This window comes from Wyeomyia smithii, chromosome 2, assembly GCF_029784165.1.
Source record: "Wyeomyia smithii strain HCP4-BCI-WySm-NY-G18 chromosome 2, ASM2978416v1, whole genome shotgun sequence".
In the NCBI taxonomy this organism is placed as follows: Eukaryota; Metazoa; Arthropoda; class Insecta; order Diptera; family Culicidae; genus Wyeomyia; species Wyeomyia smithii.
The window spans coordinates 244,006,955-244,032,953 of record NC_073695.1 but is presented as its reverse complement, the minus strand read 5'-3'; the positions used below and the strand labels follow the sequence as shown (position 1 = coordinate 244,032,953).

The 25,999-nt window shown below is 36.6% G+C and overlaps 2 protein-coding genes across 2 annotated transcripts in view; both read left to right on the top strand.

Annotated features, from left to right (window-relative positions):
* The window catches only part of LOC129720852 (nucleoside diphosphate kinase 6), a 124,005-nt gene extending 118,273 nt beyond the window's left edge, over positions 1 to 5,732 (top strand). Inside the window, exon 3 of the mRNA XM_055672687.1 lies at positions 5,259 to 5,732. Coding sequence (XP_055528662.1) covers positions 5,259 to 5,374 — 116 coding nt within the window. The 3' untranslated portion in view covers positions 5,375 to 5,732. The remainder of the gene's footprint in view (positions 1 to 5,258) is intronic.
* The window catches only part of LOC129720850 (pickpocket protein 28-like), a 143,220-nt gene that overhangs the window by 25,430 nt on the left and 91,791 nt on the right, over positions 1 to 25,999 (top strand). The window lies entirely within an intron of this gene.

The following is a 25,999-nucleotide window of genomic DNA, read 5'->3' as shown; positions in this document are numbered from 1 at the left end:
ATTTAAAATACCTATGAGAACAATTTTGAAACATCTGATTGATAAACGTAACTTTTTTAAACATACTAGTCTTTCCAATCGCTATCTTGCGTAGGCTAGCTATACGTGACTTTTCCTTCGTCAAACTGGCTCAAATAGTAATTTTTTGACGCAACACTTATGTAATGTGTTGAAATTCATTCCTAGGATCGGAAAACTGAATGGCAGGAAATCTTGTCGGATTTGGTCCATTTTTTATATACCGCACAAAAAAAAAATCGCACAAATAAAATAACCGCATAAAAAAATTCGCACAAAAACAGGTTTGACTGTATTTGGATTTTAACCCTGGTGACATTATAGGTCTAGGTTGTCTGATTTTTGTTTTCCATTTGCTACGTAGCTGATTTGGGAGATGCAAATTGGGCATTTTGATAAAAAATAGAACCAAGTTACTCATTCTGCCCAACACAAAAATTCAATATGCAGCCGATAAGACGAATGTGACAATAGTGAACAAATAAGGAATTTTCTCATAAGAAAAGGCTCCAATATATTTTAAAGGTTTGGTAAATTCTTAATCACTATATTTTTCTTCTCTACTCATCGCGATCATGTTCAAGTAGATATCTATAGAAAGCCTCTATCATATCATCCAACGTAGCTCTAAGATTTGTAATCATTTCACTTTGGTTTCGTAGATTTTTTTCCTGATTGACGCTCGTTTCATTTTGCGCTCGAATTAGGAATTCCATGTTACTTATTGCATTCTGCTGTATTTCCAAAAGCTTGTTTTGTTTTTCGATGTCAGCTTGCATTTTTTCGCCTTGATTTGTGATTGTTTGATTTTGCTCTCCCATTTTGGCTTCCACGTTGTTTGCTGCATTCTGTAGAATTGCGTGCTGCTCATTAATGCGCCTTTTTAAATTCACAATCAAATCAAGCATTGTAGGACATTTGTGTATCGAATTTGGACCGTTGCTACCTCGATTGCAAGTCACTGCATTCCAAAATTTTACTGTAATTTTAGCTTGTTGCATATTTTCCAGCACTGAATCCCTCCTGAAGTGGATTATTGTATATGATAAGCGTTTTCAGTTTCGGAAACTGGGAATTTAAATTACTGATGTAATTTAATTTATTGTCATGCAGCGAGAAATATTCCAAGGCAGGCAGATCCCACAAACATATATCTATTTCAGATAACTTGTTATTATTCAGATCGAAAGTTTTAAGCACCTTTAAACTTATTATTGATGAAGTCTGTATGGTTTTAATTCCATTGCGGTTAAGACTAATTGCTACTAAATGCTGAAGAGAATCAAATTGACCCATATTAATAGATTCGATATGATTCCCAATCAAATCCAATTCAATTAGTAATCGTAAGCGATTCAAATTTTGTGGTATTTTTTTAGTGAGCAATAAACTATTTTCAAAAAGTAAATCTGATAATTTACTTCAAGTGGGTCAATTAATAGATGTTCAACTGAAGAGGAAAACATATGCAGAAATTTAATCGATGGCGCTAAAGTTATTGTTCTCATGCTTCCATTACGAATATTCAAACTTTTCGTCTGAAAACTCTGAAGTAACGAAAGATCCTCATTTGAAGGACTGCCGAAATCAATCAGGATCGTTGTTTTGTTTGCGAGATCTGAGAACGAGCCGTTATGAGTTATGTACTTGGGGGACTCCCAGGTATGGTCTAAGCTATCATCTGAATATCTGATTGCAACAGCGACGGCAAATGAAGTTAGCGAGGTCAGTCTAGAAAAGTTGTTGTAAGAAAGTGCATCAATGAGGATATTACGAAACCGTTACAAACTATACTTACAGAATTGCGGTGAAAAGCGGTGCCAAAGTCATCATGTCTACCGTTTTACAATTTTTTTTCCGCTTCACTTTGAATACACAACAGTTGAAATAACACTTTCCCTTTTCGTTTGAACTTTACACTAGAGAAATGTGAACCACGTTGAGAACAACTTGTAGAATATGCTGTTATTTATAAGAAACGCGATTTGCGACGTAATCCACGTCGGACGTATTAATGGTTGTATTACTGATAACGAATTTGAAAGACGTTAAAATGCTGATTTTTCTTTTGGTAAAGTTCAACTTTTTAAACAGGTTTTCAATGGGTATTTGATGCTTGTAAGTTAGATTCTCTATTTTTATTACCCAGTGAGTCCTGCACTAACATAATCAACAAAGTTCGATTCGAATTGTAGTGGGATTAGGTAATAAGGATTTTAATATTTATCCAATACCGCACTTCACTATCAGTCCCTGAGACGTAGCCGTTGCTCGTTTATCAACCAGCCTCGAACCTCTGCGATACTTTCGATGCTTAATTGCGTTACCCTGGTCTACTTTCGATTTTTGGCTCCTTTAATCTCACTTTTCTACAATTTTTCTTTGTTACTGTTGCAGTAAGGGTCAAATCGAGTTCAAGACAGAGATAGGAGAAAAAAGCAATTTGCTTTCTTTTTTTTTCTTCCGTTTTGTTGTCAAAATGTCTTCCATGTCTTACAAAATGTTATCATATATAAATAAATTTTATTAATGGTTTGTAGCACTTGCTTGCTAGTTAGTAGTGCTAAATAGTAAATTTAAATTAATTTGTTTTGATTTGTTTTCCGCTCGTCTCTGAAGAAAACGTTTTCAAAAATTGAATTTCATGAAATCCTTCATCATGAATGACTAAACATTTAATGAAAATTGAGATCAAACATTGAGCTACTAAATAGTCAAAGCCTGCTTAGCTGCATAAAACACGCTTAGAAAACTCAAAAGATTAAAAATAAAAAGAACAAAACACAAATTTGCTTTGAATTGTGATTCAAAGCTTATTATAATCCCAATGTTCAGAATAACCAGCTGCTCCGTGCAACCAGCCAAATCGATGAAGTCTCATCGAACTCATCATTGCCTTTTCGCAAATAAAAAGAGTTCCCTAAATCAATTGCTAGAGACTCCTAACCCCGAACAACGCTACTCCAGATGGACATCACAGCAAACATTTGCGTTAAAATATCTATCAAATCTCTCGAATCTTTTATTGCGAAGGATAGATATAAAAAAAAGGTTCCGAACAATCACAATGGCGAAGTGTTCATTACGAAGAAACTACATCGTCCTTAAAAAAGCAGCCATCTGACCATCATCAGAAAACACGAAATCACATTCAACTAGCATCGAAACCGAAATTGTATAGCGATCACATAATTGTCCCTAACTGATACAATCAGCCCATCGGATCAACCCCTGGATGGATGGATGGATGGAAAATCCTTCCTTTCAACCTCGAACACGTGCGAAGAAATTTGTCCGATCCTCCAGCAAAAGCGAAACCACCAGCAACCGAGCCCCGACCCGAGCGGATTGAGAAAGAATCTCATGGCCTATTATTTGCCCAGCAAAATGCTGCTAAATCGATTATTCGCCACCACCCGACAGGCTGCGGGGCTTGCTGCGATCTTTCGCTTCGCCCCGAGGTTATACACTTTGATGATATTGTTATAACTTTGCAATTGTTCCCTGTCTGCTCCGGTCAGCAACCGTAGCAAAGTTTGCTAGGCCAGGAAGCGAAATCTATAGACCCGAATAAAGACCATACAAAACCATACGAATCCCTTCTCTTGTGCTCGAGAAATGCATACTTTCAATTTAGCTTTTGTCCACCACGAAACAAAAAACTACCTCAGCAGAACACAACACAAAAAAAAAAAATCAAAATGAAAACTGTTAAATAAAAATAAAACTTTTGGTATTGTTCCACCCGAAACTATCCCACGAAATTGGTCTCTAACCGTTCTGCTGCCGGGAGAACAAAAAAATCGTTAGAAACCTAAATTTTCTGTTGCCAACTACAAGAAAAGATGAAACAAGAAAAAAGCCAACAACAAGCGTTATGAGTAATGGACTGCCTTCTCGCCTTGCTTGGCGTGGGATGTGCGATGCGAGAAAAAAGAACCCCTAAAACCTTTTAGTCACACTTTGTTTTCAGCAATCGTCAGAAACGACACGTAATTTGTGCTGGCATCGAAAGCACCGATTACTATCGGGTCTCTCTGCAACCAACCGTAGGCAAAGGCCGTGCCCCCGTATACGAGCGGACCCGGCGATGTCAGGACGGGCAAGCCCAATCCACCCTGTAGGCTGTTCAGAGTGTCTGAACTGCTAGACAATCAGCTAGGCAATTGTCAGGAAAAAAGATCATGTATCACAAAATTGGTTGACTCGAACTTCGAACACTTTACAATAAAAATTGGATTATTATGGATAGTGTAATAAAAAGTAAGGTAATCATCCATTATTTATCTCAACAGCTTGGTGCACCTATATTCATCTTATTTCTCTCATTTGTCCAATTTACCGTCAAATTTCTACAAATTTTCGAAAGTAAATCTGTTTGCTTCTTGATTTTCTCAAGTGGCTGAAAGTTTTACGTTGAAAATATGGTAAAACTTGACGATAAATTGACCAAAAACGCGTGATGAGATATAGGTACTGAAATGAATATAGGATCGGTTGCCCTATGATTATTGTATAGCATTTCGTTCCTTGGAATGTCCTGCACCCTGTGACGTATAGCTCTTTGCAGTACGGCCACTATCTGGCAATCAGCAGGCGTTGGAAAAAGTGACAGTATTCTCTTAGCGATTACGTTGAAGTGTTCGGAATTTGAATCAAAGCCGAATTTTAAATTCTCCTTGTTTTCACGTACAAATCATGTTTAAATCTATCTAAATTGCGCTTAATTGCAACAATAATAAAATAACCACTTAACCTTTAAGGTCAATGAGAAAATTCATTTTTCGTTGATTTTTTAGTGCAAGAAGTTACATACAAGTGTTCGAAATTTGATGCAGCACTATACATAATGGTTAAGCAGTTAATACCGTTTGAAATCTGACGTGACTCCTATTTAGTACCCAAACGCAATACTCTTCGATCCAATGCCAACCGCAAGCAAATCCTATTCGCCCGTCGTATTCCTCTTGGAATTATCCCCCGCTTTGGTTCATAGAAATTCAAACGGACCTAAAAATTCTAACTTTCCCATGGCTAGCGAACAAGTGTCCTTATTTCTCGCCCGGGATGCAACCTTTTCCCTATACCCTTCCCCCAGTCCCGTTCCACCCACTCGGTCAGTGTATCCGCGTCCCGTACCGTAGGCATTCGCTGTTAGTCAGTATGGGGTAATTTTATACGTTTCCTTCATCATCGTATTTTTTTTTCTCTCCTTTATGATGTTTGCTTACTTTAAATAGACCCTAACTTCGATCGTCCCGGTTCTCCTATTCGTCATCGTCGCCGGTGCGTTCTCCGGTGCCACAAAATAGCCGTCACCACCAACAAGGAGCCCGTTTTGATGCACACTGCATGACAGAGAACAGCATACCAGGATCCGAGCCGCGCATCGCCGTCGGACCGAGCGAGAGAGCAGCAAAAACATCAACAGTAGAAGGAAAAAAAATCAAGTGACTGAGTTTTGAGATATTTTCCCACACTTTCATTGAACACGTGCACTCGGTAAAAGCAAAACAGAGAAACCCAAAATAAAAGGAGAAAAAAAAGATCCAAGCATGCCACCGGAGCGGAGCCGGACGGTACTTACAGGGTGCCTCTGTGACCGCGTGCCGATGCTTTTACGTGTGATGCAATTTCTGCTCTGGTTTATTGAGCAATTTATAGTTTTAATCATCAAATTTGAGTAGAATTCGACGCTGCGGATGGAAATTTGAGGTTAAATAAAAAAACACACCGGAAGCATAACTTGTCGTAATTCATTTTTATTTATGTTCCACTAAAATAGATTGAAACACCATGTTATAAAGTTGCAGTTTGAGTGATTCTGACGGCATTTCGAAAAAAATAAAAAATCTCCAGGGAAAGGTTTACACCTAATGGCGTATCTTCTGGTAAGGTAGGTAATTCTGGTAAGGTAGAGTGATTATCGAAATTTTCAGTAAAATCTATCAAGTCTAGCCGGAAATATTGCGATTTTAGTGATTTTTGTAGTTGAAAAAAAATCTAGGGCCGCTGAAATTTCAGCCCAATCGGAAAACATCAAAGCAACGTCCCTCAGAGAGGTGGTTGCGTTTCATGCGAACTGGATCTTAAATTCAGAGCTCGTATAGGAGTCAATTTTGGGCCTCTGTGCATTAACTCGATTTAGGAAATACTCATAACACATAGTATTCGACCAATTTCAGATGTCATGGTACCTCGGATTCCACGATGGCGATTGGAGTCAATTCATGGTCTCTGTAGATTATTCCGGTTTCGGAAATACTCATACTGAATATTTGGCCATCTTTGGTCATTTTCCAGGAATCGGAAGGTGCCACTTTGGATTTCAAAATGGCGTCTGGAATCGATTTTTAACCTCTAGGCATAATTCTGCTTTCGGGAATACCCAAATTGTGGGATGCTCGGCTATGTTATGCCATGTTCCTCATAAACTGGAAGTCGCCTTCTTGAATTCGAAATGGCATCTGGGATCGAAGCTTGGCTTCTGTCTATTGTTTCGATCCCGAAAATACTCATACTGGTACCTATTCGACCATATTAGACTTTTTTACCAGGAACCGGAAGTCGCCATTTTGGACGGTCCTAAAGTTTCCGAAAGTTCTCATTTTGTCCCTGTTTCCAACTTTGATTAGTCGAAATTTTCATTCGAAACAAACCCCCACATTATTTAATAGTACAATAGTTAGTACGATAAAAATAGGAATTTCCCCAATTTTGTGGATGCGAAACTATTTTTAATCGAATTATAAGCATTCGAAATTGGACATGATTTCGATTTTAGATTTTGATTTTACACCCCGTCCTTTTAGACGTAGTTCTACGTCAAAATTCTTCACTCTCTGCGACATCTAATTTTCAATGGGATGTTACGATACGGATCGAACTAGACTGATGTTGTCGGTAGCCATAGTTATCTTCCTGAAAAAGAAACGTTCGTTATTTTTGGATTTGAAATGGTGAATTATTCCCTTTTCTGAGTTTTTTCAAGCATTCTTGAATTTTAAATCATGTTCCCGAAGGATCAAATTTCTTTTTTGGTTTGACCAATTAAAACCTTATCACAATGCGGGCATGTGATTTGATCAATTGTAATTTATAACTGCTTCATGTATTTTTGTGATTGGTAAAATCCAAAATTGTTTTAATCTGGTTAGTTCTACTACTAGAGACAATTTCTTTATCATTTTTTTTAACTAATTTGACATGTAAAAGTAACATAGTTTTAAACAACCACCCTTTTCCGATCTTCTATTGGCGGTGTAAGTGTTGTGTAAAATACTCTATGTTGGATTCGTTTCTTTTGATAAAAAAAACTTGGATTGCTTTTTTATCCTATCCATTTTGCCCAGCAATTTGAAAAATAAATTCAATTTCTTTTTCCTTTGCTTTATATTGGAAGCAGTGATTAGAAATGCTAGGTATTACCCGTTTTGCGTGCGTGGGTTTCGAATTAAAAGTGGTCAGATTTTCACAGGCACAAGCTTTGGACAGATCCAAAGATAGGAAGCTTGTTGTTTCGTTCAATTTCTCAAGTGAAACGGATATTTTTATGAATACCATTCAAAATTTTCCAATAAATTTTCCCATCGTCCAAGTACTTCCACAAACGATCTGGTAAGGGATCATTTTCTTTCGGTTTATTTTCGAAGTTTGTAATAAAAAGCTTGCATACGAAAACTGAAAGTGGATTACCCATAGGCGCTTCTTTTGTTTGACACAGACTTCGCAGCCAACTGTTTAATGTACAGGACAATTGCGGGGCTAGCGCTACGATCCTACTGACACTAACAGTTTTCTCCCGAGCCGAGACTCGAACCTACGACGACTGGCTTGTTAGGCCAGTCTCGAGGTACGATGCTGGCCTAGTAAGTCAGTCGTAGGTTCGAGTCTCGGCTTTGCTTTGCTTGTTTTAATGCATCTTGACAAAAATATCGAGAATAGCTCGGGAAATATTTGCAATCTTTTTGCAAAATTTTTCCAAGAAATCTATGGAACACTCTCTGAAGAGGTTCGCGACCGTGATTATTTTGCATTTCATCCGAGCTTCTCGCGGGGTGTTGGCTTCATGTGCAGGATATTTTGCAGGCGTTAAATAACTTAGATGCCTCAAAAGGTTCGGGGTCTGACTGAATCCTTCCAGTACTTATGAAAAATATGCTGTAACTGAACTTACTGCTCCATTGTTCTGGTCTTCAGCATGTCGCCGGATGCTTCCCAAAAAAATGGAAAAGGGCTGTTTAACATCGACCGATTTACTTGAATTTATGAATTGTTCATCGAATGCAATGGATAATTATTCATTTGATCGCATAGACATACCAATGCTACGCTTCGAATTGCGCAAAATTGGGGCTGAGCCAAAACTCTTGAAGTGGCTTGAATCATATCTAATGAATTGCCAACAAATAGTTAAATTTAACGGACAAAACTCAAATCCGATCCTAGTCATTTCTGGTGTCCCCCAAGACTCTTACTTGGGATCTCTTATTTTCATCATGTACATTGACGACATTTTCTCCTTTCTCAAAAAAAAAACTAAAAGTGTTAATTTATGCCGACGATATGAAGCTCTTTTTGTGAATAACAAATAAAGTTATCAATGCATTCCAGAATGAAATACACATATTCTACACATGATGTAGAAAAAGCTTACAAGCGCTAAATGAAAAAAAGAAAAAAAAATACAACCAAATATCATCCTGTCGAAAAAGCAACAACATGACAATATCATTAGGAAACCAAACTGTGGCGAATTGTGAAAAAGTTAGGAACTTAGGAATTGTCTTACACTCCAAACTAACCTTCATTGACCATTACAACACAATTATCCACGAATCGCTATCGTGGCTCACTAAAATTACTTTAGCTCTTGAATTTTTTTTTGGTTGAATTACTCAAATCAAAGTGAGCATTGTATTTTTCCAGAAAATCGATTTTTCATAGTGAACATCTACTGCAGATGTTTTGGAATAACTCCTCCTTTTGTCAACTTCACCAACTTCAAACGCTCTTCGAAGCTGTCACAGGCGGCCTGCACGGTTTTCATGAGTATTTCACCCCAGAGTTTCTGGAAAACCGCTTTAAACTGTTTCAAGCTGGAGAGCAGCATCAGTAAGCTTGAACATCATGAAGACCACATAAAAAATGTCCATTCATTTTTATCTAGAAAATTCCTCAAATGTTTCTACACCAGTCTTGAACCAAGTTCGCAGTATGCCCTGGTGCACCGTCTTTCTGGAACAAATAGTAATTATTTCAGATGGAATTTCGAAGATTCGGGGCAATAATTTGTTTCGAAATTTCCGTTTCGTAACAAACAGCTTTGACAAAGGCTGTCGATTAAAACCAGTGGAAGCTTACCTCGCTTGGAATCTTTCCCTCAAACCATTACTGAAGCTGCATTCTGAAATTGAGGAATTCTTCTTTGGGATTTCAAGATATTGTCTCCTGCTGCTGCCTACAATCGATCATTATGTGGCTGCTCCTGGACAAATAGTGACGAGCGTGCTTCTGTCGAGCCTTTTTTTAAGAGAACCCGAAAACGCCTTAAACTGTACGGTTCCTGTGAGCTTTATATACAAGGTTATTTGCCAAAAAAATGTGGATCTTCTACGGTTCTTCAAAGAGGATGTTTTAAAAACGAAATCTCGCTTAACCCTCTAGTGCCCAATGCCGCCATTTGGCGGGCTTCAGTCGAAGTTCCGAAAAGCTTTAATAAATACTTAAAAAGTGTTTATAATGGTTTATAATGATTTTATCGAAGCCCGTTTAGAAATTAATTTGGGCACTAGAGGGTTAACCTCACACGAAATGTCAAAAAATGTCCCAGTTTTAATATTTTTTTTTAATTTGGCTGAAACTTTTCATAGACGTTTCTATGGGTAAAAGATGCCATTTTATGCTATTGGTTAAATTTTTTGGAACGCGACTCATTTTGAGAACTTAATAGCTTGCTATTTTGGGAAGGTATTGAAGATTACAAATATTTTTAGAGCCAAAACGGTTCGTGTGTTCGGTATGACGTCTTCGGCAAAGTTGTAGATAATATTTTTTTTCCTCCGAAAAAATATACACTCTAAAGAAATTATTATTTTTTTGAAAACAAGGAAAACTTAGAAATGAATTTTCAAGAAAAGCTCTTTTTTAAAAATCTGATTTTTTTTACAAAAACAACAAAAAAATACCTAAACAATGAAACCAATCCGATCATGGCGAAATCAAGGAAAAAAATTATGATATTTCGAAAAAAAAAATATTAATTTTTTCTTCACAGGGTACATTTTTTATGGAAGGACAAAATTATTATCTACAACTTTGCACAAGACAACATGGCGATCAAAAAAACCGTTTTGACTGAAAAATATTTTTAAACCCCCATACAGAGCTTTATTGGAAATAAAAAATACTTCTACAGCCAAAACGTTCTGTTGAATTGGCATTGTGACATTGTTGTAGATAACAATTTTGTCTTTAAAAAAAAATATAGCTCCCGAAGGAAAAATTTAAATATTTTTTTTTCGAAAAATCATTATGCTTTTTCGATTTCTCTATGTTTGGACCGGCTTCATTGTTAAGGTAATCTTTTGTAGCTTATATAAAAAGATTATAAGTTTTTAAAGCTTTTTTAGATAATTAATTCTTTATTTTTCCTTTAATTATTTTACAAAATGAAAAAAAAAAATTGTATAGTGTATATTTTTAAAGGAAAAACAAGATTGTTATCTACAACTTTACCGAAGACATCACACCGATCAAACAAACCGTTTTTTCTCTAGAAATATTTGCAATCATCAGTACCTTCCCAAAATAGCATTTTTCAATAGCTTCCCAGAAATGAGTCGTGTGCCAAAAAATTAAACCAATAGCACTAAATGGCATCCATACAAACATCTTTGCAAAGTTTCAGCCAAATCAAAAATGGTCGATTAAATTGGTTGCTTGTTTTTTTGTGGAATTGCTCTACTTTTAAAAACTAAGAGAAAGTTTGCGTTCGCAGGAGTGCGTTGACTTTCTCGAGGAATATTGTGTTTTTGGTTATAGACGAATATTTGAACACTTAGATGCTCCTGCTGTCGAATGGTCTTCGCGTCCTGGATTCGCGATGTTTGACAAGAAAGATACCCATCGTTCGTCTTTGTAATGAATTAACTTCACGCGCAACATTGTTCGATTTGGTCACATACCTTTCCTCTCCGTCGCGATCGTGGAGATGCAGAGGTAAACTCGGTCTCCGACTGCAACGACTGTTACACTTCCCTCCTTACAACATTCTTTCTTACCCTTACGATCTTAAGGGCGTGACCGGCGCCGTTATCGAAAGGCATTTTTTCTTCTAAGACATCAGATGAAGGTAAACTATAACTTAGAAAAATAACATAAAAGCCTTAGAAACTGCAGTTAATAAACATAGCTGGCAAATTTATAAATTTTACATCAAAAATCAATGAACAGAACTATGAAAAACGTTGTTTTTGTCATTTTTGTCATAAAAGGGGGGTTTCTAACTAATAACAATAAATAATATGTTTCGAAATTACTGGCTATTGTTTTCAAAAATATGTTTACGACCAAAACGGGTTATTTGATTGGCATAGTGTCTTTGACAATGGTGTAGATAATTTTTTTTTCCTTTAAAATAAGAATATAGCTTGCAGGAAAAAACTAAAAAAAAAAAAATTTTCCAAAATATTGTAATTTTTTTCATTGATTTCCCCATGAGCGGACAGTTATCAATTTTTGGGTAATCTTTTGAAATTTCATAAAAAATAGGTTTTTTAAAATATGAGCTTATTTAGATGATTTATTTGGAATTTTTCTTTGCACTTTTAAGGTATTTTTTTCAAATATGTATTTTTTTTCGGAAAGATAAAATTATTATCCACAACTTTGCCGAAGACGTCACTCTGATCAAACAAACCGTTGTGGCTCAAAAAATATTTTTAATCATTCCGAACATAGCATTTTTAAATAGCTTATCAAAAATGCGTCGTGCTTCAAAATATTAAACCAAAAGTACAAAGTGCCAGCCAACTCAAAAATGGCAATCAAAAATATTAAAACATTAAAACTGGAACATTTTTTGTGTAACTGCTCATATTCTCTAAAAGCAAATTGAATTTAAATTATAAATATAGCGAAAACCGTAGAACTCTGTAGAAAATGTGCTTAGTTTTGTATATTTTGCTTACGCATCGGCTCTTTCGTAGAAATAATTGGCAGATTTACGAGGATAAAACTTAATATCTCTTGGGTTAATATTAAGAAAAACTAAACTTTTTTGACAATCTAACGGTATAAAATCCGACTTCTACTTGTGCGATGATCATCTCTAATCCGTTCTAATTTTTGCATTGTAAGGTAATGTAGGAATCATATTTGGATCAATTGACACTATTTGGAAGGTAATGATTATCGCATGTTATCCTCCTTATTCGCCTAGTTTTAGAAACAATAAATTATAGCAAATCTGACGAACGATTTGAATTTAAGTTTCTTCCAGATAGACAATCCAGTTACCTAAAACTCTTCTTCACCATATTAAAGCAAGCAAAAGGGCAAAGTAGGTGCCTACTCTCGAGGACAAAAAATTATTTCGAACAAAAACTTTTTCATTAGGGTGTCCCAAAAAAAATCGATGTTGAAAAAGTCAAGGTGCTCAGTCCTTAATTGAAAGATAATGTTATTTATAGTATTTTTGTAGTACATTTCGACTTTCTAATAAATCGTTTTCAGGTTGGCCAAACGTGATTTATGAAAAAATGACTTTTTTAAGCTACGAAACCACTCTTTGGCAGTTTTTGCAATTCTGTACGATTCCCACATTTTATCATATATTTTTTTATTTTTGTAGGGTTAATTTTTAATATTTTATATGGTTTGGTTCAGCATTGAATTTAGTTATTTGACTCACAAAGCCCATTGAGCATCGCCAAAAAAGTGGTTTTTTTCTATAATTTTTAGGTAAAACCCTTCAAAACAAATACAAATGAAATTTTCATTCAGAAATGGATTTTTTTTGGAAAGCGGGATTCATGACGAAAATTAACATAAAAAAAGACCCTTGATATCTTGTGGGGGGCCTGAGATATTGCCATTTTTATATGTGATTGAAAACTAAGCAATTTTACAAATATTTCAAATAGCTTTTTTTATTTTGGGAGACGAAAAATGATAACTTTCAGGAGAAAGAAGGTTTAAAAATTCGGAAAAATGTAGGAAAAAAGTTAGAACTACAATTGAGAATTTTAGTGTCTTCTCATAGAAAACTTTATGTTGCTCGTAAGATGTGAGAGATAGAAACATAACGTCTTCGGCAAAGTTTCTTGGTATGAGATAAACTGAAACTTTGTCGAAGACACCTTGCGTCTATCTCGATTTGATTGGAAAATAAATTTTCAATTTCACTCATTGGTGGATTTAATCATCCATCATTCTACATTAAAAGATGCATTTTTGAATATCCTGAAACCCCTCGGAATATATGTTATGATTTTAATCAAAATTTAAATCACTATTTTGTTAATAATCGCACAAATAGCAAAATTAAACACAATGTAATGTAAATATTGAGCTAAGTGGCATTTTTTGTACAAAAGCTTGGTTTTCCATCACATGTTGAAATGTCAATATCTCAGCTCTCCGATAGATATCAAGGATATTTTTCATGTAAATTTTCATCATTTACCCCACATTTCAGTAAAATTTTCAGTTCATGACTAATTTTTTTTTAGTATGTGTTTTAAAGGGTTTTATCTGGAAATTTTGGAAAAAAATCACATTGTTGCGATGTTCAATGGGCTCTGTGAGTCAAATAACTGAATGTAATGCTGAATCAAACCATGCGAAATATTCAAAATTAACCCCACAAAAATAAAAAAAAATATGGGAACCGCACAGAATTGCAAAAAGTGCCTAAGAGTGGTTGCGTAGCTTAAAAAAGTCATTTTTTTCATAAATCACGTTTAGGCAACCTGAAAACGATTTATTAGAAAGTCGAAATGTACTACAAAAATGCTATAAATCAGATTATCTTTCAATTAAGGGTTGAGCACCTTGACTTTTTTCACACCTATTTTTCATGAATTGTACGTGAAATCCATCATTGGATCAAGTTCAGGCAAAGCGAAGCAGTGAAGTCTCAGAAGTAAGCTGGTACATTTAGCCTTTCGCTTGCCACCACTATTTCCAACTTTAAAGTGAATATTTCGCACGAGAAATGTTTCTATATAAATTTTAAATGTTATAAAAGCATTTCACTGAAAATATACTAGAATCTTGGAATGTTTGATGCTACTATCACTGCTTGAAAACAAGGTAAGGTAGCAATTGTAAGAGCGAGTTGTGCTCGACAATGGATCATTTTTAAAATTTTACTAATATTATTGTTTAAACTCTAGATGGAATGAACTGGTAAATATTCGAAGTAATTTTTCGTTAAATAATGAAACAATCTCGCTAATAAAATACTGATCCAATGTTGATACAATGTAATGTAAAACTTTTAATTTAAATTTTGTTAATTCTAGTGTAAAAATTTAACTAAACATTCCTAAACTAAACCTGCCCTTCACAACCACCCTGTGGAAGTTATTTTTCGTGCAATTTGACTAAAAACATGTACAAACTCGAACCCGAATCCCGTAGCGGGCCAAGAAAAGATCCGATAGAAATAACCAAGAACAAAAAAGGTACTCCTTCTTCATTTTCACAAATTCTGGCCAGGCCGTGGTTGTGTTCTTCTTTCTTTTTCTTCTTTTACTACCGAACGTGTAATGTATTGCCGTTGGCTTGGGCTGTGGCGGCCGAAGAAGAGCACATTTCTGGTTGACCAGAATCATCATTTTTCGATGCACGTGTTCAAATTGAAAAGTTCCTGTGTTCTCGTCTCGTGTTCTTGTTCCCTTTACCCCCGCCCCGAGACCCGCGGTGCGGTCGGGTGTTCTGCTGGTTAGTTTGGTCGGGTCGTAGCCTGCTTAAATTACGGGTTGATCGTTAATAGCCTTCGGGTTGAGCAGGATTTTTGTTTTGATGGGTTTTCTTTTACTTTTCTTAGTATCAGAGCTGTGGGATTGGGGGTTTGCAATAATCATATTATCAGGACCAGTTTTAATAGAAGTTCAGCGGAGCTTGATTACTGATGTTGCGATTTTGCGACAGTCAAAATATAAACTGAAATCGAACCTGTGACCCTGCGGGTTGAATAGATCACGATCAATCCGAGTAGAATCCTTCGCCTACTACACGCTGTAGCGGCATCCACGCCCATATTCCACATCGCATAACCATCGAAAAAATACATTTTTTTCTTGTTCCAACAAAATTTCGGCGCTCTCTGTAGGGTTGTGAAACCCGAGAAGCCGATGCATGTACCCAGGGGTACGGGAAAAAGGATGCATTCGTTAACGGCATCAGATATCAACGATTTTATTTTTTATTAGTCGAGTGATGATTTTTTTTCCGTCGAGTGGTTGAAGCGGGAGGCAAAGGAGAAGAAAAAAAAGCCCATTCTTTATGGTATTTATTTTCGACTGATATTTACCAAACATTTCCTAGCAGCTCTCGCTATGCACGCCCAATTGGACACATTCCAATACGATGCGGCACTTGCGATTGCGATCCCTTCCCAAAAAACACACTCGTAAACAACAGGGGAAGAGAGAGAGAACGCAATGCTGCGTTCGATTCGGTCCGGAGGTCGAGGTAGGTCGGTGCGTCAAGTGCGCTCAAGTGCATACAGATGAGCGCATTTGCATGTTTAGTTTGTAATTAGGAGTGAAAAATTTTCGTCCCGTCGTCTCCATCATCGACCATAACGTGAATGTGACATGTTTGGTAAATTGAAGGAGAAAAAAAGGTCCATCAAAGAAGAGAAAACAAACGATGCGGCGGAGTTCCTAATCTTTATGGAAATATGGATAGTTATGCGTGGTATTTATGTTTCATTTACTGCCTGCCCCCTCGAGCGGGCACAGATGTGCGCTGCTGCAATTGATCTGTGCTGTGAGATGTTACACTAAACTGGTCGTTAATGCGCGTTGGTTGTGCTGTGGGTACTACACGTTGTGCACAATCACAGCAAGCCCTGGGGTGGGTGTTTGGTTTAGCGCGGGAGCAGCTAAAGATCGGCGCCCGCCAAACGCACGGCTGCCATGTTCTTTTTGATGCTGGTATCGTAGAGTAGTTCGACACTTGTTCGACCGACACTCGGGGGATATTTTCAAGTTCATGGCATGCTGCACCGCGGGTGATCATGCTGCAGATCGAGCGTGTAAAGAAGGGTTTCCGTGATTTATAATGTGGTAGATTTGTTTACTGGTGGAAAAAAGGGTTTCGTTTGTTGTCAGGTCTCTGATTGTGAGGCATCGGTTAATGCGGGTTCTACTTGAGAACAGATTGCTGTGATTAGGTTTCATTACGATCACTCGAGTATGTCATTTGATTCTCTGTCCGGGAGATGTTTGTTAAAGCAAACATAAAAAAAACACTGAAAATTACTTGAGCTGCGTAAGAAGAATTTGGGCTTGAGGGGATTGAGGGAGTAGATAAGAAGATTGAGTATATAACTTTTTATTTAATACATTCACGCGACATTGTAATTTCATTACGTATAACTTACAGTTTTTTTGCAAGAGCTGATGCATCCCTTTTCCATCTGTTCTGCGTTGCACCGCCTAAATCTATAACTCAAATAAAGACATCATCATTAAATCACTCTCATTTTGGCGGTCCCATTCGACGATCAAAGCAACCACACTGGCATCGTTACGTAATGTGGTGGTGATCAGGCGGCGCTCTTTTATTTTTCATCCGCACAAACAACACGTGCTAGGCTGCAAAAGCGCGGTGGTCACGTTTAGGGGACCGACAAAGGACAGTCTCTCGGGTGAAAATGGGCTTCACCACACCCCCGAGATGTGGCGGCATTTCAACGAAATGTGTGTGTGTGTGATTTTTGACCAATTTGTACCGAACGTTGATCATAATCTGTAATCTACCGATGCGGGCGTTACCAGGACTGGTGTCAGGTGGATAGATTTTCGCCAAAATTGCCGGTCAATTTCAAAAAAAGCTAACTTGGTTGGTGGTCAAATTCGCTTCCTCGTCATATTTCCAAAAAGAGGGTGGAAATGGTTCATTAAAAAACCCGTAGAAGCCTCTTTCCGAACGGTTCTGGGAGGGACACTTACTAGCGGCATCCTATGATCCCGTGGAAGGTCAAAGAAGGCGTTGCGAAATGTGTTGGTATTCTTGAGTTGCTAGTAATTAGAATGTCGGCAACAGTTGTCATAGTGTTATTAATTGATTACTTTTGAGCGTTATTTTGCTTCGTTATTACACGTACTCTTACAGCACAGCCTCCTTGGACTCGAATCTTTCGAGGAATTCTTCTCAAAACGAAGTTATATTTACTCACAGAACTTAAAGCAACATTACCTAATTGAAGAAAAATAAATAAACAATCGAATCATTACTTCCTGCAAACCAGCAGCGCACAAAGTACAGATTTTGGCCAATTCGTCCCGAAAGAACAACCGCATTAGCTTGGTTCAAAAGTATTTTGTGCTCGGTTTCTTAGGTTTCGGATTAACAATCATCGCCGCCTTCGGTGAATAATAGTTTTACATTTCTTAAGGTTGCTTTGAGGCTTTGCGTAAAAAAGCCCGAACATAAAAAATCGATCCTCGAATGGCAGGTTAATTTCCTAAATTTGACGTTTCCCATTAAAACGGCAATGAAAATATTTTCCTCTGAGACGTTACGCTTGAAAAGAGCTGCTGATGAGGTGAGGAGCTAGGACAATGAAAGGATGTTTTCCTTTGCTTGCTTACGGCTTCGGTGAAATACGAATGAATAAAAAAAAATGGAAAGAAGTTGTGAACAATGCCAAACAGAAAACTAAATATAACGCTAAAGTTATGTTCCTATATGGGTCCTAGAAACGCGTTTTTTTTGTCTGGGGTGCTTTATCGTGATTGAGTCTTTTTTGAATAGATCGAAACGAGGGGCACAATCAAGTTTAAATGCTGTTTAAAATATGAAATATGTAAAAAATGCCATAAACCTTAAAAATGATTTAGATTGGATTTGAATTGGATCTGTCTCAAATTTTCATTTGAAAAAATTAAAAAGTGCTTTAGATAATGTCGTAGAAAGAGCAAACACTTTCAAGCGGGATTCCTTTCATTGATTAACCCCTCGCCTGCCCGCCGAAATCTCGGCTATCTCGATCGAAGCAAATTACAAATATCCACAGTGGTATAGAGATAACCTTTTCCCTGGCGTTGCACACCCTACTCCGTACAAATTCTGTACCTGCTTCTAAATCTCCGGAGCAATGATCCTGTTCTTCCGGGACGGGAGCGCAATCGAAAATCCCCGTCCACTACCAGCTCAGGTTTGAGTTTACCGCCGGCGGCGGCAACGGCGTCGGTCGATAACAGGTAATTTTAGAGGCTCCGAAAAGGCGATTGAGATTTATGATTGTTACCTTTTAAGATTGGGCAAAATAAAAAAAAAATCTAGACGAAAAAGAAATTAGTCGTAAAACAATTTTCCTTTCCCTACGCAGTAGGCCATGCCGAAAAGCATTAGCTCTCTCTAGGATCTAGCTGTGCCCTGGCTGGAGACGAACACACCGCAGGGCACGGGAAGTCCGTTAAAGCAATTCTAAACACACACAGGAAGATGCGATAATCCTTGAGAAATGCTAAAGTACCTGAGTGGCTGTCTGGCAGGTTCGTTCGAGTGAAAAATTAGAATTTCAAGGTGCTTCCACGTCCGGCAGAGAGAACCAAAAAATGCAAATTTTCAAAACTCAATAATTCGAACGCCTACAAATTGCTACAAGCTTTTCCCACGGTTTCAATCCAGCCGATCATAAAATCAGGTACGTTGAGCAAGTTAATTCACTGCTCGAGGTGGGGACACTTGCCGGCTGGATGTTAACCTGACTGAGTCCGAGTACCTGCCGAAGAACCGAAATGCTAATTTCTTCATTACTTTCGGAGGGTGAAAATCACAGGTTGTAAAATCAGGTACGATCCTTCCTCAGCTAAGTGTAAATTCACTTGAAACTCAGCAGGCCGATTCCTTATTCCGGAAAATATGCAAATAAGCAAAACTCTCGCCGTGGGAAAATACTCCCCCAAAAAGTGCGCAAAACGTGACGGTTTAATTTTTTCGAACCCTTTCTCCGACTTTGACCGTGAACGGATTTGTGTGCAGGGGTAAAAATCCTAACAGATGCGGAAGTGATTACAGAACGCAAACGCGACCAATTGAAATTGCCCGGTCTGAGAACCGAACACGTTCCAACTTCGTTACATGGCGACCCTTGCTGGGATGCGTGATTCGAACAATGTCAGATTTGCCGGCAGGGTTAAAAGTCACTTACGCACGTACTTTCTGACTTTACACCGGTCGGTTACGTATTGTTATTGTTCGAACAGTGTGTTGTTTGGTCAGCAGAGTTCGGTCAACAGGCTGAAAAGGAAGCTTCGAATTTCCGTCTAATTGTGGCAAGGCAAGAATCGTGATGCATAATAGAGAACCGGTCAATTATCTCCCGGAGATTCTGTTAATTTCATCTTGGGTGTTGGGTTTTTTAAAACCGGTTTCTTCCTAATGCGAACGGAAAAGGAACGTGATAATTTAAGTTCTAAAGTTGTTCTATTAACCTAGGTTCTCGGCTAGTGTAGGGAAACTGGGTAACCTAATCTCCTACGATTAGATTATACAGAGAAACCTAATTTAATAGAGTTTTCTGTTGAGAGATAAATCAATTGGATGGCGGTAATCCAAATTAAATGAAAAATGCTGAAATGTTCCACGGAAGACACAAATGGGCCATTGTGCATTCGTGAGCAGTTTTTTTCCTACTCAATCAACCCGTGGGAATGTCAAACAAACCTCAAGCAATTGGGATTTCGCGATAGTGGTTTCGCCACTGTGTTTGCGCGCCGAACGTTGCACAACGGGATCGAACCTGATAAAACGAGTCCCTATCGGAAAGTCAACATTGTGTTTACATTTGCTCGCCCGAGAGCCATTCGTCATCCTTCGAGTGAACTTCCAACAAACAGTTTCGTTGATATTCGTCGTCTTCTGGCCCGTGCTATGCAACGCAAAGAAACGAAAAATAAACACTTTGGTATGACTGCGTATGGGCGGATAGGGAAAAAAAATAACAAGAATGTAGCAGAAGTGCCTCGGGTGAATGTAGGTAAAGAAGAAAATCACTGTGCTGGGCTTTTGTGTAAAAAAATGGACTTTTTTGAAAAGGAAAAAAATGAAAAAACGTCCGGCTTAAGCGAACAGACATGCAACGAACGTGTTCGGACTTGTAGAGGACCCAACGTTTCAATGAGCAACGCACGGAAACCGGAATGTGACTTATTATCGTAAGAGGAACATAAATAATTGAGTTTCTATTTTGTCCAATGCTGAAACCAATTCAGACCTTTTCCTGGCTATTGACCACGTTTGGCGGGATTATTCTTGGTGTGATTTATCATCTAGCACTATGGGCAGCTCCGGAAAGTGCCATTCGATTTTATTTCTGTGGAAATTACAGAGGCTATTGGTAGTCTTTTGGTTTTCTTAGAGCTACAAATCAATAACTATTATTCTTGAGCTTTGTTGTTAAAAAAACTAAACCAAAATCTTTTAAATCGATGATGGCTTCAGGGGTAATGTGATCCTGATTCCAACCAAATTCCACTCATTTAGGTGCTATTGCAAGATGCCACATAACGATTGTTTCGCATTCACACGTATGTTAAGCGTTTTCCAGCTAGCTTCAAATTATCAGAAATTCTCAAGAAGAAATATGTTTCCTAACGCCCTAAACAGCCGAGGTCCTGCAACGAGTCGTAAAATGCTTTTTCACTGTTTTGCTGGTCTCCGCCTCGAAAGCATCTAAGCGCTACTTTATCAGTCAGTTCCTCCCATAAAACTCGAGTGTTACGTTCGCCTGCGGTGATCGGTTTTGGTCAAAACTGAACACTTGTTCAAAGCAAATTAGACATCCTACTGAGAACTAGGAATTAGAGGGATTTCTCGCAAACTCGATTCTGCTGCTGGCAACACCCTCTCTGTGGTTTGAGCTTCTTTTATTTCTAACTATTTTTCGAATTTTTTTAACTCACAAACTTTCCTATTTTGAATATGATGCAGAACAGCATGTTTTAATAATTGTTAGATATGTTTGAAAATTAACTCAGATGTCAATCAATAGGAATATATCAAAACAAAATACAATTCTAATCCAATCCAAATTCACTGATAATCGAAATTAAAGCAAAATTATTACAAAAGTTCACATCAATGGACAACGTAATTCTAATTCCTTAACAATAAAAAAGCAAAAAACCCAATTCAAATCCAATAGACACTCGATCTTAATCAAAAGAAAACCAATCTTAATAGTAATCCATATAAAATTCAATTCGAATTAAAAATATTCATCCCATCCAATTCTTATCAAAATCCTATTCCAATCCAATCCGAATTTAATTGAAATCCAATCAAAATACAATTTAGATCAAATTTAAATCCAATTCAAATACTATCTAAATCCAGTCCTTATCTAATACAAATCCCTTCATCCCTTTCCTTCCAATACAACTACAACCTAAAATCAATCCACATTTAATCGAAATCTAATCCAAATCTCCATTCAGCCCGAATATTATTCAAATTTATTCCTAATTTAATCGAACCTATTCTAAATTCAGTTCAAAATTAATCTAGATCTAATCTTAATTTAATTGAAAATTTGTATCCCATGTATTAAATCCTTTCCAGATCCAATGAAAATCCAGTCTAAATTAATCCAATATTCATTCTGATTAAATTTATACATAAATCCATATAAAACTCATTCGAAAAATTATCCAAATTCAATCCATATCAAGTCAAAACTCAATTGAAATCCAATCCAGATCCAATCCAAAAGCAATCCGAAATCAATTCAAAATCAATCCAAATCAAATCCCAATACAATCCAAATCTAAATTCCTATCCAATCCAAATTTAATCTAAATCCAATCCAAATTTAATCCGAATTCAATCAAAATCCAATCCAAATCCAAATCAAACTCAATCCAAATTTGATTACAATCTAAATAAAATCCAATCCAAATACTATAAAAATTAAATCCATGTCAAATCTAAATTCACTCCAATCTAAATCCGATTCAAATACAATTTCTAATTCAAATCCAATCCAATTCAAATCCAATCAAAAATCCAATCAGAATCCAATCCAGATCCAATCCAGATCCAATCCAGATCCAATCCAAATCCAATTCAAATCCAAACAAAATCCAATCTAAATCCAACCCAAATCAAATCCAAATACAATCCAAATCCAATCCAAATCTAATCCTAATCCAATCCAAATTCAATCCAAATCCAAATGCAATCCAAATCTAATCCAAATCCAATCCAAATCCAATCCAAATCCAATCCAAATCCAATCCAAATCCAATCCAAATCCAATCCAAATCCAATCCAAACCCAATCCAAATCCAATCCAAATCCAATCCAAATCCAATCCAAATCCAATCCCAATCCAATCCAAATCCAATCCAAATCCAATCCAATCCAAATCCAATCCAAATCCAATCCAAATACAATTCAAATCCAATCCAAATCCAATCAAAATCCAATCCAAATCCAATTAAAATCCAATCCAAATCCGATCCAAACCCGATCCAAATTCAAACCAAATCCAATTCAAATCCGATTCAAATCTAAATAAAATCAAATCCAAATACAATAAAAATCCAATCCATGTCAAATCTAAATTCACTCCAATCTAAATCCGATTCAAATCCAATCCAATTCTAATTCTAATCCAATTTAATCCAAATCCAATCAAAATCCAAACCTCATCCAATCCAAATTCCAATTCAAATTCAATTCATATTAAATTCATATTCAATCCAAATTCAATCCAAATCCAATCCAAATCCAAACCGAACCTAATCCAAACCCGATTAAAATCTAAATCCAATACAAATTCAATCCAATCCATATCTGATTCAAATCGAATCCAATTCTAATTCAAGACCAAATCTAATTACAAATTCAATTCAAATCCAATCTAATCCAATCAAAATTCAATCCAAATTTAATCCCATCCAATTTTAATCCAAACCAAATCCAAACCAAATCCAAACCAAATCCAATCTAAGTCCAACCCAAATCCAATTCAAATCCGATTCAAATCTAAATAAAATCAAATCCAAATACATTAAAAATCCAATCCAAGTCAAATCTAAATTCACTCCAATCTAAATCCGATTCAAATCCAATCCTATTCTAATTCAAATCCAATTTGATAAAAATGCAATCCAAATCCAATTAAAATCCAAACCTCATCCAATCTTTATCCAATCCAAATTCAATTAAAATCCTATCCGAATCTCATCCAAATTCAATCCATATTCAATCCAAATCCAATCCCAATCCAAAGCAAATCCAATCCAAATCCAATCCAAATCCAATCCAAAACAAATCCAAACCCAATCCAAATCCAATCCAAATCCAATCCAAATCCAATCAAAATCCAAATCCAATCCAAATCCAATCCAAATCCAATCCAAATCCAATCCAAATCTGATCCAAATCCAATCCAAATCCAATCCAAATCCAAATCAAATCCAATCCGATCCAATCCAAATCCAATCCAAATCAAATCCAAATCCAATCCAAATCCGATCCAAGTCCAATCCAATCCAAATCCAATCCAAATCCGATCCAAACCCGATCCAAGTTCAAACCAAATCCAATCTAAATCCAAACCGAATCCAATCTAAATCCAACCCAAATCCAAATCCAATTCAAATCCGATCCAAACCCGATTCAAGTTCAAACCAAATCCAACCCAAATCTGATTCAAATCTAAATCGAATCCAATCCAAATACAATAAAAATCCAATCCATGTCAAATCTAAATTCACTCCAAACTAAATCCGATTCAAATCCAATTCATTTCTAATTCAAATCCAATTTAATCCAAATCCTATCCAAACCCAAATCCAATCAAAATCCAAACCTCATCCAATCTTTATCCAATCCAAATTCAATCCAAATCCATTCTAAATCCAAACCAAATCTAATCCAAATCCATATCCAATCCAAATTCAAATCCAATCCAAATTAAAATTTATTCAAAATCTAATCTTTATCCAACCTTTATTCAATCCAAATTCAATCAAAATCCAATCAAAATCCAATCCAAATCCAATCCAAATTAAATCCAAATCCAATCCAAATCCAATCTAAATCCGATCAAAATCCAATCCAAATCCAATCCAAATCCAAACCAAATCCAATCCAAATACAATATAAATCCAATCCAAATTCAGTCCAACTCCAATCCAAATCCAATCAAAATCCAATGCAAAACTAATCCAAATACAATCCAAACCTGATCCAAATCCAATCCAAATACATTTTAAATACAATCCAAATCCGATTAAAATTCATCCAATTCCAATTCAAATTCAATCCACATCCAATCCATATCCAGACAAAATCGAATCCAAATCTAATTCAAACTTAATACAATCCTAATCTTATCCAAATCAATTCCAAATCCAAATTTAACCCAATTCAATCTAAATCCAATCCAAACCCGATTTTAATCCAAATTAAATCCAATCCATGCCAAATTTAAATCCAACCCATATCCAATCCTTATCCAACCCAAATCCAATGCATAACTAATCCAAATCTCATCCAAATCAAATCCAAATCCAATTCAAATTCAATTCAAGTCCAATCCAATTCGAATCCAAATCCAATGCAAATCTAATTCAAATTCAATCCCAATCTAATCCCAATCCTATCCTAATTCAAATCCGAATCTAATCGAAATCCAATCCAAATCGAGTCCAAATGCAATGTAAATACAATCCAAGTCCGATCCAAATCTAATCCAAATCCAATGCAAACCTAATCCAAATGCAACCTAAACTCAATCCAAATACAATCCACATACAATCCAAATCCAATCCAAATCCAATCCACATAAAGGAATCTTAGTCCAATTCAAATCCAATTCAATCCGAAACCAAATAAAAATTCTTAACCTAAACAAATCAAAATCCAATCGAAATACAATTTTAATCCGACTTAGATCGAATTCAAATCCAATTAAAATTCAATCAAAACTAGATTCAAATTCAATTGTAATCCAATCAAATTCCGATTAAGATTAAATTCAAATTCTACACAAATCCCATCAGATCCCAACAAAACAATATCGCACGCTTAGCCTTGGGGCTAACAGCGGTCTCGATCAACTAGATTAGTTGAGAGAATTCGTTATCGATATTGTTTTTGGCACATTTTGTATGTGTAGGATAAGTACAACGATACACCGTGCCCCAGTGCTGAGTCGAGAAAATTTCCAGCTCGAAAAGATCCTCGACTCGATCGGGAATCGAACCCGATATCACAACGGTGTGGGAGAGCTAGCCGACCGATATCGCTAACCACAGAGCCACGGGGACCACAGATCAGATCCCAAATGTTATCCAAATCTTGTCCAAATCCAATCTCAATCTAATCCTAATTGAAACCCAACTTAGTTTTTATTTAGGCAAAATTTAATCAAATCTACAGTCTATTTGAATTCCGAATCAATTTTTCATTCAGTTTTGGTTAAAAATTCGATAGCTGAAAAAATTCTGCTCATTCGAGAAATGCAATTTTCGGACTTCGGAGGCATTCGTAGGAAATCTGGATATTTGGATTTTAAACCGTTTCTGTGAATTTTGATACTCGTGAGTCAGCTCGGAAGTGCGTAATGACGCATCTAGTAATTAGTTTACGGACAATTCTCGCTGAAACCAGGCCACGAGTTTTTTGACAGTCGTTTTCTTTTGCGTTAGTTCGAATAAACGCAAAAACAAGAACTGCCTTTGAATTTGTTCCAGCCGGTGAACCCTTCGTTCGATGAGGGGTG